Source organism: Orcinus orca, chromosome 19 (genome assembly GCF_937001465.1).
Source record: "Orcinus orca chromosome 19, mOrcOrc1.1, whole genome shotgun sequence".
NCBI lineage: Eukaryota > Metazoa > Chordata > Mammalia > Artiodactyla > Delphinidae > Orcinus > Orcinus orca.
Window position 1 is genome coordinate 34,442,588 of NC_064577.1, and position 14,844 is coordinate 34,457,431.

Sequence of the window (14,844 nt, forward strand, 5' to 3'; positions counted from 1 at the left end):
TGACTGAACCAAGGAGGCCAGGACCAGAAGGTCGCACCCCTCACCCACCCTCACAGCCGGTGCACATGGATCCTCGGACGTGCTGAGCTCACGTCCACACACTCAAGAAGCGTGCAGGACACCAGGCACAGAGCTTGGGGAGCCCAAGGAAAACCCAGCCACGCTGACGTCCGGCACCTACGACCATGGTAAACATGACCTGGACGTGACTCCCCACCTCGAGCGGCCACGTGGAAGGGGCCACAGTGTCCTGTGGAAGCTGTGCAGATGGCGGGGTCACCTTCCCCAGGTGGGACCCCCTCCCTTGGCCCCTTGCCACATGCAGACCTGAGGTCCAGGCCGGCCCTTGGGGTCTGCAGCTGCCCGAGTCCCAGTGCCCGGAGACAACAGCATGTCAGCTGTCTCCAGGTTAAAGTGGTTGGACACAGGGACAGGACCCAAGGCGCAGGTGTGAAAGCATCACTTAAGAATCCGGAAGGTTAAGGGGGAGCTTCTGCAGGTACACAGTGGACCAAACTTGACCCTGGTCTTCCTTTCCAGAGAAACCTCTGATGTAAGGAAAGGCGGCACACCCTTGTATAAAATCACAGTTTACACCTGGAAGTGCCCTCCGTGGACCCTCTCACGGAGCCCCAAGACCTACTGTTCTAGGCCAGGCGCAGACCTGCTGCAGCTCCCCCACGTTCTACAGTGTGGGTTCAGTTCCTTCCTGGTGTCTGGCCCGGGGCTCTGTGTGGCAAGTGTTGAACCCGTGGTTCAGCAGCCACTGCCCTGCTGCCTTCTCCGTGGCAACCAGCTTTGAGGGTCCCACAAGGTATCTCAGGGGAGCAGCTCCTCCAGGTGAGAGCGTGGGCTCCATGGACACAACACAGTGTGTCCGCCTGCCCAGGGGTGGGCTGTGAATGCTGGGCTCCTCCTGTGGTTGGTCCACCCACCTCCCACTTGAAATGTCTCAATTAGGGTTGTGCTGAGCAGCCATAATTTCAGTGGTCGGGGGGGGTACTGGGGCTTGCGAAGGTGAATAAGGTGAACAACTCCCCAGTCTGGGCCATTCAGCACAAGCTAGACACACTCCAGCCCAAATAAGACACCATCAGGTGCAGCACTCAACACGCAGCTTTGGCAGCATCCAAGGAACGAAGGACAATTCTGAGAACAAAACAACTGAACTTCCTGCAAATGAGCTCTGACAAACCCATGAGACGCTGACAGTGAGGAAGAGATGGGGCGGGCCCCGGGTCCCCACCAGCAGTGGGACCTGCGCCACGCTCCAGGACCTGCCTGGGACCCCAGGGGGTGTGCCCACCACCACAGGGCAGCAGGAGATAAGGGACCACAGACATCTGGGCAGGTCTCGCCCTCTGCTCCACGGTTTCCTCTCTGGCTCCTACTTTTTAAATTACTTTTGTTGGCAAAAGGTCTGGCCGCTTCTCTGACTTAATTGCTTCTCTCCTTAACCAGTCAACTCTCTTCAATTTCATGAACAGTTCAATGAAACTGCCCAAAAAAATGCCCAAAGGTTTTGGGGACACTTATAAGGAAATGAAATGGCCCAACGAGGACTCCACTTAATGCTCAGGAACCAGGACAGTGTGGGGCCCGCACCAGCGTGACCACCAGACGCAGGGGTGACGGGCCGGGTCTGAGCAGCGCAGGGTGCCTCACCTGGAGATGGCGCCTGTGGGAGGGACAGAGCTGACCCCCACCTCCCACCACCCACAGAGTGGATCTGGAGGGACTGTGGGTCCTGAGGGTACGGCCCCTGCCTTGCGCCCTCCCTGTGCCTCCAGAGTCTGGTCTCTGGTCTGAGGACACAACTCAGAAACTGCCACCAATACCTCTGTGTTGTGGACAGTGAGCCCCTTCCTGCCGCCGCTGTCCTGCAGGTCCCCTTCTCCACCGTGCTGCTCAGTTATTTATTCGGGAGAACAGCCCAGGTGTGTCCTTCCTGCCACTCTTACCCCTGCGAGGAGGCTCCGCCGAGGGCTGGGTGTGTGGGAGCTGCTCACAGGTTTCCTCAGACCCACAGGTCGGCATTTCCAGAACCTTCTGGAAAGCAGGGCAGTGTCAGGGATGCACACTGCACCAGGAGGCAGCAGGCCGGAGGTGGGGGCGGGGAGCAGTGGTGTGTGTGGACCTTCAGCAGCAGGACGGCAGGAAGGTCCACGCGGTGACGAAGACAGAGGAGCAACGTCACCACACGGAGCTCAGCCCTGAGGGTGAGCAGCACAGCGACTTCGGGAAGAATGAGGCAGAACGTTGCCACCGACACCACATTTTTAAAGAGGGAAAGCACTGTTCAGAGGACATAACGTGTGGTCAAAGTATAAAGAGATGGATCTTATGGCAAATAAATATCCCACTCAGGACACCACGAAATGGAACCTGGGAGACGCAGGAGGTTTGGGGAAATGGGTAACTTTTTGTTTTAAAGATGATTCCTTATGCCTCTGGCTGTCGGAAGTATTTCATAGTGAAAATTGTTAAATGATATAAATGCTGATCATTCTCAATTTAAAAGGTAGAGGCCACGATTCAGGGAGCCTCTCAAGCAGGGGCTCTTTAAGAGAGAGTCTGAAGGAATTCAATTATTGACAAGCCTGAGGGTGTAATTAGCGCTCCTTGCTCTGTGAGGTTTTGCTGCTCAAAGACTTTAATCCAACACAGAAACTAACATGAGATCACCTCTTTTACATTGTGGGTGGCAAAGCCTCGCTGCAAAAAGAGGGGAAAAAAAGTCTCAACATAAAAGAATTATCGCATGAAAACAGAATGAGGGTGTGTGTAGCACAAGCCGTCTGGCTGGCTGCCTGGCCCCCCAGATACATGAGCACCCGCCACACCATAAGTGGGGAGCAGGGCACCACCAGGGTCATCACAGACATGCCTTCACGTTGCCTTGCTTCACAGGAGCTCAAGGTGAGGACACATGTACGTGAACCTTCAGGAACAATGGAGGAGATCCTACTTGTCCAGGCACTTCTCAGCTCTGCAGAGGATCCCAGGTGTCCGGGCATTTCTCAGCTCTGCAGAGGATCCCAGGTGTCCGGGCATTTCTCAGCTCTGCAGAGGATCCCAGGTGTCCGGGCATTTCTCAGCTCTGCAGAGGATCCCAGGTGTCCGGGCATTTCTCAGCTCTGCAGAGGATCCCAGGTGTCCGGGCATTTCTCAGCTCTGCAGAGGATCCCAGGTGTCCGGGCACTTCTCAGCTCTGCAGAGGATCCCAGGTGTCCGGGCGCTTCTCAGCTCTGCACAGGATCCCAGGTGTCCCGGCGCTTCTCAGTCCTGCAGAGGATCCCAGGTGTCCGGGCACTTCTCAGCTCTGCAGAGGATCCCAGGTGTCCGGGCACTTCTCAGCTCTGCAGAGGATCCCAGGTGTCCGGGCACTTCTCAGCTCTGCAGAGGATCCCAGGTGTCCGGGCGCTTCTCAGCTCTGCACAGGATCCCAGCTGTCCCGGCGCTTCTCAGCCCTGCACAGGATCCCAGGTGTCCCGGCGCTTCTCAGTCCTGCAGAGGATCCCAGGTGTCCCGGCGCTTCTCAGCCCTGCAGAGGATCCCAGGTGTCCAGGCGCTTCTCAGCCCTGCACAGGATCCCAGGTGTCCAGGCGCTTCTCAGCCCTGCACAGGATCCCAGGTGTCCAGGTGCTTCTCAGCCCTGCACAGGATCCCAGGTGTCCAGGCGCTTCTCAGCCCTGCACAGGATCCCAGGTGTCTGGGCACTTCTCAGCTCTGCAGAGGATCCCAGGTGTCCCGGCATTTCTGAGCTCTACAGAAGACTCGTGCCCAGAAAACCATCTTTGTACTTTATTCACCCAGTTTCCAACTCCGTTTATGGATTGTGGGAAAGTGGTTACTTCCTTGAAGAAACACTTGCCAGAAATTTTAAAAATTTTAATGAAATTCACATAGAGTAAGAGCAAGGATCTTAAGTGTGCCTACAAGTCAGACGGTTATGACAAACATGCATATCCGTGTAACCAACACACCTGTCAAGAGGTGGGACACTTCTACCACCCCAGAAAGCTCTCTTGTATCTCCTTTCCCCTGAGAATACCACAGTCTCGTTTCTATCACTGTGGACTAGTTCTGCCTGTTGGAGAACTCTGTACAAGTGGAAGCCACAGTATGCATGCTTTTGTATCTGATTTCTTTTACTAACCATATATTTTTTTGACATTAATCCCCGTTCTTGCAGGTATCAGTCGTTTGTTTTCTTCTAGTGCTGAGGAGTGTTCCGTTACAGCAGTGTTTATCCACCACCTGCTGATGGGCATCTGGGTTGTTCCCATTCTTGGCTACTAATAGAGAAATGTTGAGCAATCTATTAATTTCTCTTGGAGAAACACCTAGACATGGAATTGCTGGGGCATAGGGCAGGTATCAATTAAATTAATAAAATAAGGCCCAACAGTTTTCCAAAGAGGATGTACTGTGCTTACACTCCTGAGAACAATGTATACGTGTCCTCAGCATGATTTGGAATTGCAGACGTTAATTTTAACCCTTCTCGTGGGTGTGCAGAGTTTAATTTGCATTCTCTGATAATGATGAAACCTTTTTAATTGACCTTATATATTACCTCTTTGTGAAGTGTCATGTCCGTTCAACTATTTTGCCTACTTTTATTAGATTTTATTTTTGGGTGATAGGGGTTCTTAATATCTCCCCCATACTAACCCTCTGTGAGATATATAGATTATGAATATTTTCTCCCAGTCTGTGGTTTGTCTATTCATTTTCCTAATGGTGTCATTTTTAAAAATTAATTAATTAATTATTGGCTGTGTTGGGTCTTCGTTTCTGTGCGAGGGCTTTCTCTAGTTGCGGCAAGTGGGGGCCACTCTTCATCGCAGTGCGCGGGCCTCTCACTGTCGCGGCCTCTCCTGTTGTGGAGCACAAGCTCCAGACGCGCAGGCTCAGTAGTTGTGGCTCACGGGCCCAGCCGCTCCGTGGCATGTGGGATCTTCCCAGACCAGGGCTCAAACCCGTGTCCCCTGCATTGGCAGGCAGACTCTCAACCACTGCGCCACCAGGGAAGCCCCTAATGGTGTCTTTTTATGAGCAAAAGTTTTTAATTTTGATGAAGTCCAATTTATCAATTTTATAGCACTAAAGAGGGACTTCCCTGGTGGTCCAGTGGTTAAGAATCTGCCTTCCAATGCAGGGGACGCGGGTTCAATCCCTGGTCGGGGAACTAAGATTCCACATGCCGGGGCAACTAAGCCCCCGGGCCTCAACTACTGAGTTTGTGCACCTCAACTAGAGAGAAGCCCGCATGCCGCAACGAAGAGCCTATGTGCTGCAACTAAGACCCTATACAGCCAAAAAAAAAAGGGCTAAAGATTCTGGTGTCCTCTGTAATAAATTTTTTCCTATCCCCAAGTTGTGAAGATATTCCCTGATGTTTTCTTCTAGAAGCTTTATATTTTACCTGCTTCTATATTTATATCTAAGCCATCTAGAATTAATTTTTCTATAGGGCATGAGATTTTTCTTTTCCATATGGATATCCATTTGCTCCATTTGTTAAAAATAATTTTCTTTTTTCCATTGAATGCCTTTGGAGACTGTTAAAAATCAATTGTGAGTCTATTTCTGGACTCTCTGCTCTGTTTCATTGATGTATATGTCTATCTTTATTCTATTAATACATTTTCTTGATTGCTATAGCTTCAGAGTGAGTCTTAAAATCAGGCACAATAAGTCCTCAAATTTTGTTCTTTTCAAGATTGTTTAGGACACTCTGGGCCCTTTGATTTTCATGCGAATTTTAAGATCAGATTATCAATTTCTACAAAGAAGCCACCTGGGACTTTTACTGGGATTGCTTTGAATTTACAGATCTGGAGAGAGCTGATGTTAACAATACGGAGTCTTCCAATCCATGAATGTGGTGAATCTCTCCATCGATCTTATAGGTTTTCTTTAATTTCCCTCAGCCTTTTTTGGAGTAGGTTTTAGCGGATATAGACATACCTTACTAAACTTACTCAAAAGCATTTTATTATTGACGCCATTGTACATTTTTTAAACTGCATTTTTCAATGAAATGTACATTTCATTGTACATTTTTTAAACTGCATTTTTCATTTTAAACTGCATTGCAATTCTATAAACTTGTATTCTGGAAAATTTGCTAAGTTACTGGTTTTGATTTCCTATGAAACACAATCATGCCACCTACAAATGATGCTAGTTTTACTTCCACTTTTTTTTTTTTTAATGTTGAGCCTTCTTTTAATTTATTTTATTTATTTTTGGCTGTGTTGGCTCTTCGTTTCTGTGCGAGGGCTTTCTCTAGTTGTGGCAAGCGGGGGCCACTCTTCATCACGGTGCGCGGGCCTCTCACTGTCGCGGCCTCTCTTGTTGCGGAGCACAGGCTCCAGACGCGCAGGCTCAGTAGTTGTGGCTCACAGGCCTAGTTGCTCCGCAGCATGTGGGATCTTCCCAGACCAGGGCTCGAACCCGTGTCCCCTGCATTAGCAGGCAGATTCTCAACCACTGCGCCACCAGGGAAGCCCACTTCCACTTTCTAATACTTATATTTTTTATTTTTCCTGTCTCATTGCACTGACCTCCATTACAATGTGGAATAGAAGTAGTGAGAGGAGTGATCAGATCGCTTCCTCCTGATCTTAGAAGGGAAAGCTTTCAGTCTTTAATGATTAAGTATGAGGTTAGTTATAGGTTTGAGTAGATGCTATCAGACTGAGAAAGTTTCCCTCTATTTCTAGTTTGCTGAATTTTTTAAAAAATCATGAATGGGTATTGAATTTTGCCCAATGCTTTTTCTGCATTTATTGCGTTGATTGTGTGATTTTTATCTTTTATTCTGTTACTGTATTAAATCATACTAATTGATTTCTGAATGTTAAACCAGACTTGTATTCATGATGTATTATCCTTTCATATATATTTCTGAATTTGACTTGGTAATATTTTGTGAATGATTTTTGCAACTATTTTCATAAGGGATATTTGTCTGTAATTTTATTTTCTTGTAATATTCTTGTAGCATTTTTACTTCAGAGACATGCTAGTCTCACGGAGTGTGAAGCTCCTCCCTCCCAACACCCAACAGACCTTTCTCTTCTTCTATTTCCTGAAAGAATTTATGTTAGATTGGTATTATTTCTTCCTTACATTTTTGATAGAATATATCAGTAAAGCCATCTGGCTTGGCTTTTCTTTATGAAAAGCTTTTAAATTACTAATTAATTTTTAATTATTATTTATACCTTTTTTTTTTTTTTGGCCATGCGCAGGGCATGCAAGATATATTAGTTCCCCAGCCAGGGATTGAACCTAAACCCCCTGCAGTGGAAGCACGGAGTCCCAACCACTATATTGCCAAGGAATTCTCTATTATTTATACTTTAAATACCTACTGGATCTGTAATGATGTCCCCTCTTTAATTCCCAGTATATTGGTAGCCTGCGTTTTCTTTTAAAAATCAATCTTGATAGAGGCTTGTCAATTGTACTGATTTTATTTCAAGCCAATTCTTGGTTTTGCTGCTGTTTTTTCTACTGACTGTCCATTTTCAATTTTACCTTCTTCATTCCTTTCCTTCTATTTACTTTGAGTTTACTTTGCTATTACTTTTGAAACCTTTAAAGGTGGAGACTTAGATAATTGCTTAGTTTCTTCTTTTATAATATAAACTTTTTTTTTTTTTTTTTTTTTTTTTTTTTTGCGGTACACGGACCTCTCACTGTTGTGGCCTCCCCCACTTCGGAGCACAGGCTCCGGACGTGCAGGCTCAGCGGCCATGGCCCACGGGCCCAGCCGCCGCTCCGCGGCATGTGGGATCTTCCCGGACAGGGGCACGAACCCGTGTCCCCTGCATTGGCAGGCGGACTCCCAACCACTGCGCCACCAGGGAAGCCATATAATATAAACTTTTAAAGCTATAAAAACTTATTATAAACTCTGCTTTAGCTAAATTCCACAAATTTTGACATACTGTTTTGTCATCAAGTTAAATTTTTTCCCTAATATCCTTTGTGATTTTTTCCCTTGGATGCTTAATTTCCAAATATTTTGTATATTCAAGATGTCTTAGGGCTTCCCTGGTGGTGCAGTGATTAAGAATCTGCCTGCCAAGGCAGGGGACACAGGTTTAAGCCCTGGTCCGGGAAGATCCCCCATGCCATGAAGCAACTAAGCCCATGTGCCACAACTACTGAGCCTGCACTCTAGAGCCTGCGAGCCACAACTACCAAAGCCCATGCACCTAGAGCCCGTGCTCCACAACAAGAGAAGCCAGTGCAACGAGAAGCCTGTGCACCGCAACGAAGAGTAGCTCCCACTTGCTGCAAAACTAGAGAAAGCCCGCACACAGCCACAGACCTAACGCAGCCAAAAAAAAGAAAAAAAGATGTCTTAATGATTTCTAATTTATAAAACATAACCCGTATGCTTTCAATCATTTGAAATTTATTCAGATTTGTTTCTTGGTCCAAAGTAACGTCTATCTTGTACTTTAAAAGAATGTGTATTCTGCAGTTGACTATAGTGTTCCTTAAATGTCTACTGTCATGTCGGTTAATAGTGTTGTTCAAACCTTCTGATCCTCACAGACTTCCCCACCCCCCAACTTCTATCAATTATTGAGATAGGAGTATTAAAATCTCCAACTCCAATCTCAGTTTTTGCCTCATGTATTTTGAAACTCTGGGATTAGGGATATACACATTTAGGATCGTTATGTCCCCCTAGAAAATGACCTTTACCCCATGTGTGCAAATCACACTTGCATTGAGTCAAGTTCATGACAACAAACTCCCAATGATGCTCCACTAAATCTACTGTATGAAAATTCAGACTTAACAGAAGAGAAATCAAGCTCTTTTGCTTAAAGCTGGAAAACAAAGAAGCTAAGTTTTAGTGTTGAATAGCACATGTGCAAAAGTTCAAGGATCTCCCAAGTCAATATGGATGCTGGGGGCTTCCCTGGTGGTGCAGTGGTGAGGAATCCGCCTGCCAATGCAGGGAACATGGGTTCGAGTCCTGGTCCGGGAAGATCCCACATGCCACGGAGCAACTAAGTCCGTGTGCCACAACTACTGAGCCTGCGCCGTACAGCCTGCGAGCCACAACTGCTGAGCCCGCGTGCCACAACTACTGAAGCCCGCACGCCTAGAGCCCCTGCTCTGCAACAAGAGAAGCCACCGCAATGAGAAGCCCGCACACCGCAACGAAGAGTAGCCCCTGCTCACCGCAACTAGAGAAAGCCCGCGCCCAGCAACGAAGACGCAAAGCAGCCAAAAATAAATAAATAAATAAATAAATTATATGGATGCTGCAATCTGGGACACCCCCCCACCGACGACACATGCCCAAATCAGCATCACACCCACTGTGACAGTGCACATCACACCCACTGTGACAGTGGACAGGAGACCTCCCAGGACAGAAACTGAGAAGCCACGCCTTCCAACGAGTCTCACACCCTCCACGGGAAGAACAGAGTCTCTTCTACTTCCAGAAACACACATGCATGTCCTGCATCATGCTCTTTACAATCAAAAGATCCCCTGATCGCAGACCTGTTTCAGGGCCCCATTCCTCCCTGTCCCCAAGAGAGCAGCATTACGGTAGCACCAAGGGGGATACATACTTGTAGTTGTTTGAAATGTAACACCCACACACATGCACAAACGTGCACACACAGACACACATGCACGCACACACACACAGTTCAAACTAAAAAAAGAAAAGCACACCCCTCCCTTGCCTTCACCCTGCCTGTACTTTCGGCACCATCCCTGCCCTGTCCCTGGTAGTCGGCCTCTAGCCTTGGGGTCTGGGGTACGTGGGGGCCATGAGAGGGAGGGGGCTAGTGTCCTTGTGATGCCCCACAGAGGAAGCGGCCCAACCTCGGTCCCAGTAGCCCTCCCCTTGGTGGGCGGAGAAGGAAGAGGGTGCCCCCAGCCCGCCTGTAATCACGTTAGCGGGGGGCTGGGCTCACGCTGAGAATCCCGTCAACTCAAAGCAAGTGAGAACAAAACCCCAAGAGAACAACTACATGTGAATCCTACCTCACTTCAAAAAAGTGAGAACAGACATTTGGCCTTGATCCTGGGGAAATGCTGGTCCGTGGACCTAGGACAACATCCTTCCCGGGAGGCCGCAGGCCCCGTGCCGGCCACGCTCCCAGGTTTCCTGCCTTGCGACCTGACTGGGTCACCTGTGTCTGCCCCACTGACCCCGCCCGGTCTGGCCCCCCGGACTTGCGTACTCGAGGATGGAGTGTGTGGCCGCGCCGGGGTGGTAGCGGTAGAGAAGCAGGCTCTGGTCCACGCGGACGAGCCCGCCGCCCTTCCTCAGGTGTTCGTGGAAGAACAGCAAGTCCTCGGGGACACCCTGCGGGATGAAAGAAACGTGTCTCCACTCACGACAGAGCCTTATTCTGGCGACGGGAGACGCGGATCCGTCCGGCACCCCAGCCGCTTGAGCCTGGCATGACCCGTGAGGCCTCAGCGGGAAAACAACACGTCCAGCTCCCCCACCTTGTGGCCGGCACTGGGCAAGCGTGACCACAAGAGGTGTCTTCAGGACAAGAAGGTGCCCGAGGGGTGGACCCAAGCCCCAGTGTCACCCTCACTCACAGCCTCAAACTTGACCCCTGGCCCGCGCTGCTGGCCCGCTGACCTGCCCCCTCCCTGTTGACGGGCTTGCTGCTCCGAGGGTCTGCAGCGTCCCGCTGGGTGTTCCCGTCCTGTGAGAACGCAGGCCTCCCGCCCCCTCCTGGAGAAGCGCAGACCAGGGCTGGCCGTTGGGGTCACAGCCACCCTGCTGGTCAATCTGGGGGATCTCAGTCCTGGTGGGGACACCAAGTTGGCTCCCCTCACTTTTTTAAATTCAAGGTGAAAACCAAGTGAGCAGGGGTTCTGGACAGGAGGTCACCCAGGGTGTGTCTGGTGAGCAGAGCCCAGCAATGGCTGGGGACACTGCCAGGACCCCTGCTCCGGGCAGAGGCTGGTTTCCTGACAGCCCAGAGGCTGCTGCTCTCCGGCCCCAGCCTGTCCTCCTCTGCCGGTTCCCCAGCCCGAGCTCGGTTTCACTGAGCCAATGCCAGCACCACAGCCGGGCCCACTGCTTCCAGTAAAGCCATGGCTGCCCTCCAGCTCGTCCACCCCGAGAGGAAGGCGGCACAGCTGGCCTCTGAGGTCTCGATGTCCTGATGGAGCCTGGTGGCCGTCATCCTCGGGGGGAGATGGGACCCCTGGCCCCTCTTGGCCAGCTTCTTGGCCCGAGCGTATCCCCTGACTGGGCCCTGTGCACCTGGCCTCTGGGGTCTGTGATGAACTGATGCTCTTTGTCTGTGGCTGCCCAGGCGCGAGGTCCGCTGCCTCCTGGCTCGGGCCTGAGCGCCATCCCTGGAAGCAGCTCACTCAGCTCTCACTCCTGAGCTGCCACACTGGGCACCAGCCTGCCCGCCTCCGTCCCTGAACAAAGCCACCGCTGCCCAGGGAATCGCCGCCCGGGGTTCCTGACACACCGCAAGGCCGTCAGGGCAACGCGATGGAAGCCAGCCGAGTAGGAAATCGGCGCAGTCTCGTTAGCGACGCAGAAACACGCGAACCACTTCACTTGCAGCGTCGGGCGGTTCAATCAATCAGTGACTCGATGGACTACTGTGTGGTGACTGAAGTGTTTTCACAAAGACCACAACGACATGAAAAGATTTATAACAAAATGTTAAGTTAAAAATCAAGTTTCAAAATTGTGTTTGCAGCTTGGCTAAAAGTGGTCCACAGTAAAAGGAAGACAGAAGGACCCCACACAAAAGTTCACAGCAGATGTGTGGTGATGGGTTCACGGGTCATTTGCGTAGTTTTTCCTTTTTCTAATTTTCTGCATTTTCAGAGTCATCTTTCAAGAGCACATTGTGAACTCATATCAGGAAGATGGCGGAAGAGTAAGACGCAGAGATCACCTTCCTCCCCACAGATACACCAGAAATACATCTACACGTGGAACAACTCCTACAGAACACCTACTGAAGGCTGGCAGAAGACCTCAGACCTCCCAAAAGTCAAGAAACTCCCCAAGTACCTGGGTAGGGCAAAAGAAAAAAAAAGAAAAAACAGAGACAAAAGAATAGGGACGGCACCTGCACCAGTGGGAGGGAGCTGTGAAGGAGGGAAAGTTTCCACACACTAGGAAGCCCCTTCGCGGGCGGAGACTGCGGGAGGCGGAGGGGGGAGCTTCGAAGCCGCGGAGGAGAGCACAGCAACGGGTGCGGAGGGCAAAGCGGGGAGATTCCCGCACAGATGATCGGTGCCTACCGGCACTCACCAGCCCGAGAGGCTTGTCTGCTCACCCGCCGGGGCGGGCGGGGCTGCGAGCTGAGGCTCTGAGGCTCGGGTTTCGGTTTCGGACGGAGCGCAGGGAGAGGACTGGGGTTGGCAGACGCAGCGCAGGGAGAGGACTGGGGTTGGCGGCTTGAACATAGCCTGAAGGGGTTAGTGCACCACAGCTAGCCGGGAGGGAGTCCGGGGAAAAGTCTGCACCTGCCGAAGAGGCAAGAGACTTTTTCTTCCCTCTTTGTTTCCTGGTGCGTGAGGAGAGGGGTTTAAGAACGCTGCTTAAAGGAACTCCAGAGACGGGCGCGAGCCGCGGCTAAAAGCGCGGACCCCAGAGACAGGCGGGAGACGCTAAGGCCGCTGCTGCCGCCACCAGGAAGCCTGTGTGCGAGCACAGGTCACTCTCCACACCCCTCTTCCGCGGAGCCTGTGCAGCCCGCCACTGCCAGGTTCCCGGGATCCAGGGACAACTTCCCCGGGAGAACGCACGGCGGGCCTCAGGCTGGTGCAAAGTCACGCCGGCCTTTGCCGCCGCAGGCCCGCCCCGCACTCCGTGCCCCTCCCTCCCCGCCGGCCTGAGTGCGCCAGAGCCCCCGAATCAGCGGCTCCTTTAACCCCGTCCTGTCTGAGCAAAAAACAGACGCCCTCCAGCGACCTACACGCAGAGGCAGGGCCAAATCCAAAGCTGAGCCCCTGGGAACTGTGAGAACAAAGAAGAGAAAGGGAAATCTCTCCCAGCAGCCTCAGAAGCAGCGGATTAAAGCTCCACAATCAACTTGATATACCCTGCATCTGTGGAATACATGAATAGACAACCAATCATCCCAAATTAAGGAAGTGGACTTTAGGAGCAAGATCTATGATTTTTTCCCCTTTTCCTCTTTTTGTGAATGTGTATGCTTCTGTGTGAAATCTTGTCTGTATAGTCTGCTTCCACCATTTGTCCTAGGGTTCTATCCGTCCATGGTTTTTTTAAAAATTTTTTTCTTAATAATTAATTTTAATAACATTATTATACTTTACCTTCATTTTCTTTCTTTCTTTCTTTCCTTCCTTCCTTCCCTCCTTTAGACAACGAATCATCCCAAATTGAGGAGGTGGTCTCTGACAGCAAGATTTATGATTTTTCCCCCTTTACCTCTTTTAGTGAGGGTGTATGTGTATGCTTCTGTGTAAGATTTTGTCTGTATAGCTTTGCTTCCAACATTTGTCCTAAGGTTCTATCCGTCCCTTTTTTTTCTAAATAAGAATTTTTTAATTCAATAACTTTATTATACTTTATTTTTACTGTATCTTCTTTCTTTCTGTCTTTTTTCCTTCTTTCCCTCCTTCCTTCCTCCCTCCCTCCCTCCCTCCTTTCTTTCCTTCTTGCCTTCTTGCCTTCTTTCCTTCTTTGCTTCTTTCTTTCTTTCTTTCTTCCTTCCTTCCTTCCCTCCATTCCTTCTTTCTTTCCTCATACTTCTACTAATTCCCTCTACTTTTTCTCCCTTTTATTCTGAGCCGTGTGGATGAAAGGCTCTTGGTGCTCCAGCCAGGAGTCAGGGCTCTGTCTCTAAGGTAGGAGAGCCAACTTCAGGACACTGGTCAACAAGAGACCTCCCAGCTCCACATAATATCAAACGGCGAAAATCTCCCAGAGACCTCCATCTTAACACCAGCACCCAGCTTCACTCAACGACCAGCAAGCCACAGTGCTGGACAACCTATGCCAAACAACTAGCAAAACAGGAACACAACCCCACCCATTAGCAGAGAGGCTGCCTAAAATCATAATAAGGCCACAGACACCCCAAAACACACCACCAGATGTGAACCTGCCCACTAGAGAGACAAGATCCAGCCTCATCCACCACAACACAGGCACTAGTCCCCTCCACCAGGAAGCCTACACAACCCACTGAACCAACCTTAGCCACTGGAGACAGACATCAAAAACAGCGGGAACTACGAACCTGCAGTCTGCAAAAAGGAGACCCCAAACACAGTAAGATAAGCAAAATGAGAAGACAGAAAAACACAGAGCAGATAAAGGAGCAAGATAAAAATGCACCAGACCTAACAAATGAAGAGGAAATAGGCAGTCTACCTGAAAAAGAATTCAGAATGATAGTAAGGATGATCCGAAATCTTGGAAATAGAATGGACAAAATGCAAGAAACAGTTAACAAGGACCTAGAAGAAATAAAGATGAAACAAGCAACGATGAACAACACAATAAATGAAATGAAAAGTACTCTAGATGGGATCAATAGCAGAATAACTGAGGCAGAAGAATGGATAAGTGACCTGGAAGATAAAATAGTGGAAATAACTACTGCAGAGCAGAATAAAGAAAAAAGAATGAAAAGAACTGAGGACAGTCTCAGAGACCTCTGGGACAACATTAAACGCACCAACATTCGAATTATAGGGGTTCCAGAAGAAGAAGAGAAAAAGAAAGGGACTGAGAAAATATTTGAAGAGATTATAGTTGAAAACTTCCCTAATATGGGAAAGGAAATAGTTAATCAAGTCCAGGAAGCACAGAGA

At 49.7% G+C, this 14,844-nt stretch overlaps 2 protein-coding genes across 67 annotated transcripts in view; one reads left to right on the forward strand and one right to left on the reverse strand.

Annotated features, from left to right (window-relative positions):
• Nucleotides 1–14,844, reverse strand: part of B3GNTL1 (UDP-GlcNAc:betaGal beta-1,3-N-acetylglucosaminyltransferase like 1) — a 139,292-nt gene that overhangs the window by 32,970 nt on the left and 91,478 nt on the right. For 16 of the 17 annotated variants that reach the window (XR_007473399.1, XR_007473407.1, XR_007473405.1 and 13 more), the window contains one exon: nucleotides 10,245–10,369. Coding sequence is in view for 4 of the 17 variants with exons in the window: in XM_049701849.1 (XP_049557806.1) it covers nucleotides 10,245–10,369 (125 nt within the window). In the remaining 13 variants the exon portion in view is untranslated. Of the gene's footprint in view, nucleotides 1–3,877; nucleotides 4,299–10,244; nucleotides 10,370–14,844 lie in introns of those variants that run through there. The other variant, XM_049701852.1, reaches the window with a different exon arrangement.
• Nucleotides 1,030–5,498, forward strand: LOC125962067 (uncharacterized). Of its 50 annotated transcripts, none has more exons than XM_049701865.1 (5): nucleotides 1,030–3,190; nucleotides 3,228–3,264; nucleotides 3,302–3,412; nucleotides 3,487–3,634; nucleotides 3,672–5,498. In XM_049701865.1, the coding sequence occupies exons 1-5, from the start codon at nucleotides 2,773–2,775 to the stop codon at nucleotides 3,912–3,914; spliced, it is 957 nt and encodes a 318-aa protein (XP_049557822.1). In that variant the 5' UTR covers nucleotides 1,030–2,772; the 3' UTR covers nucleotides 3,915–5,498. The 50 variants fall into 50 exon arrangements, 24 of the variants coding, with proteins under 24 accessions (XP_049557822.1, XP_049557838.1, XP_049557839.1 ...); XM_049701881.1 differs by having other exon boundaries at nucleotides 3,339–3,412; XM_049701882.1 differs by having other exon boundaries at nucleotides 1,030–3,153.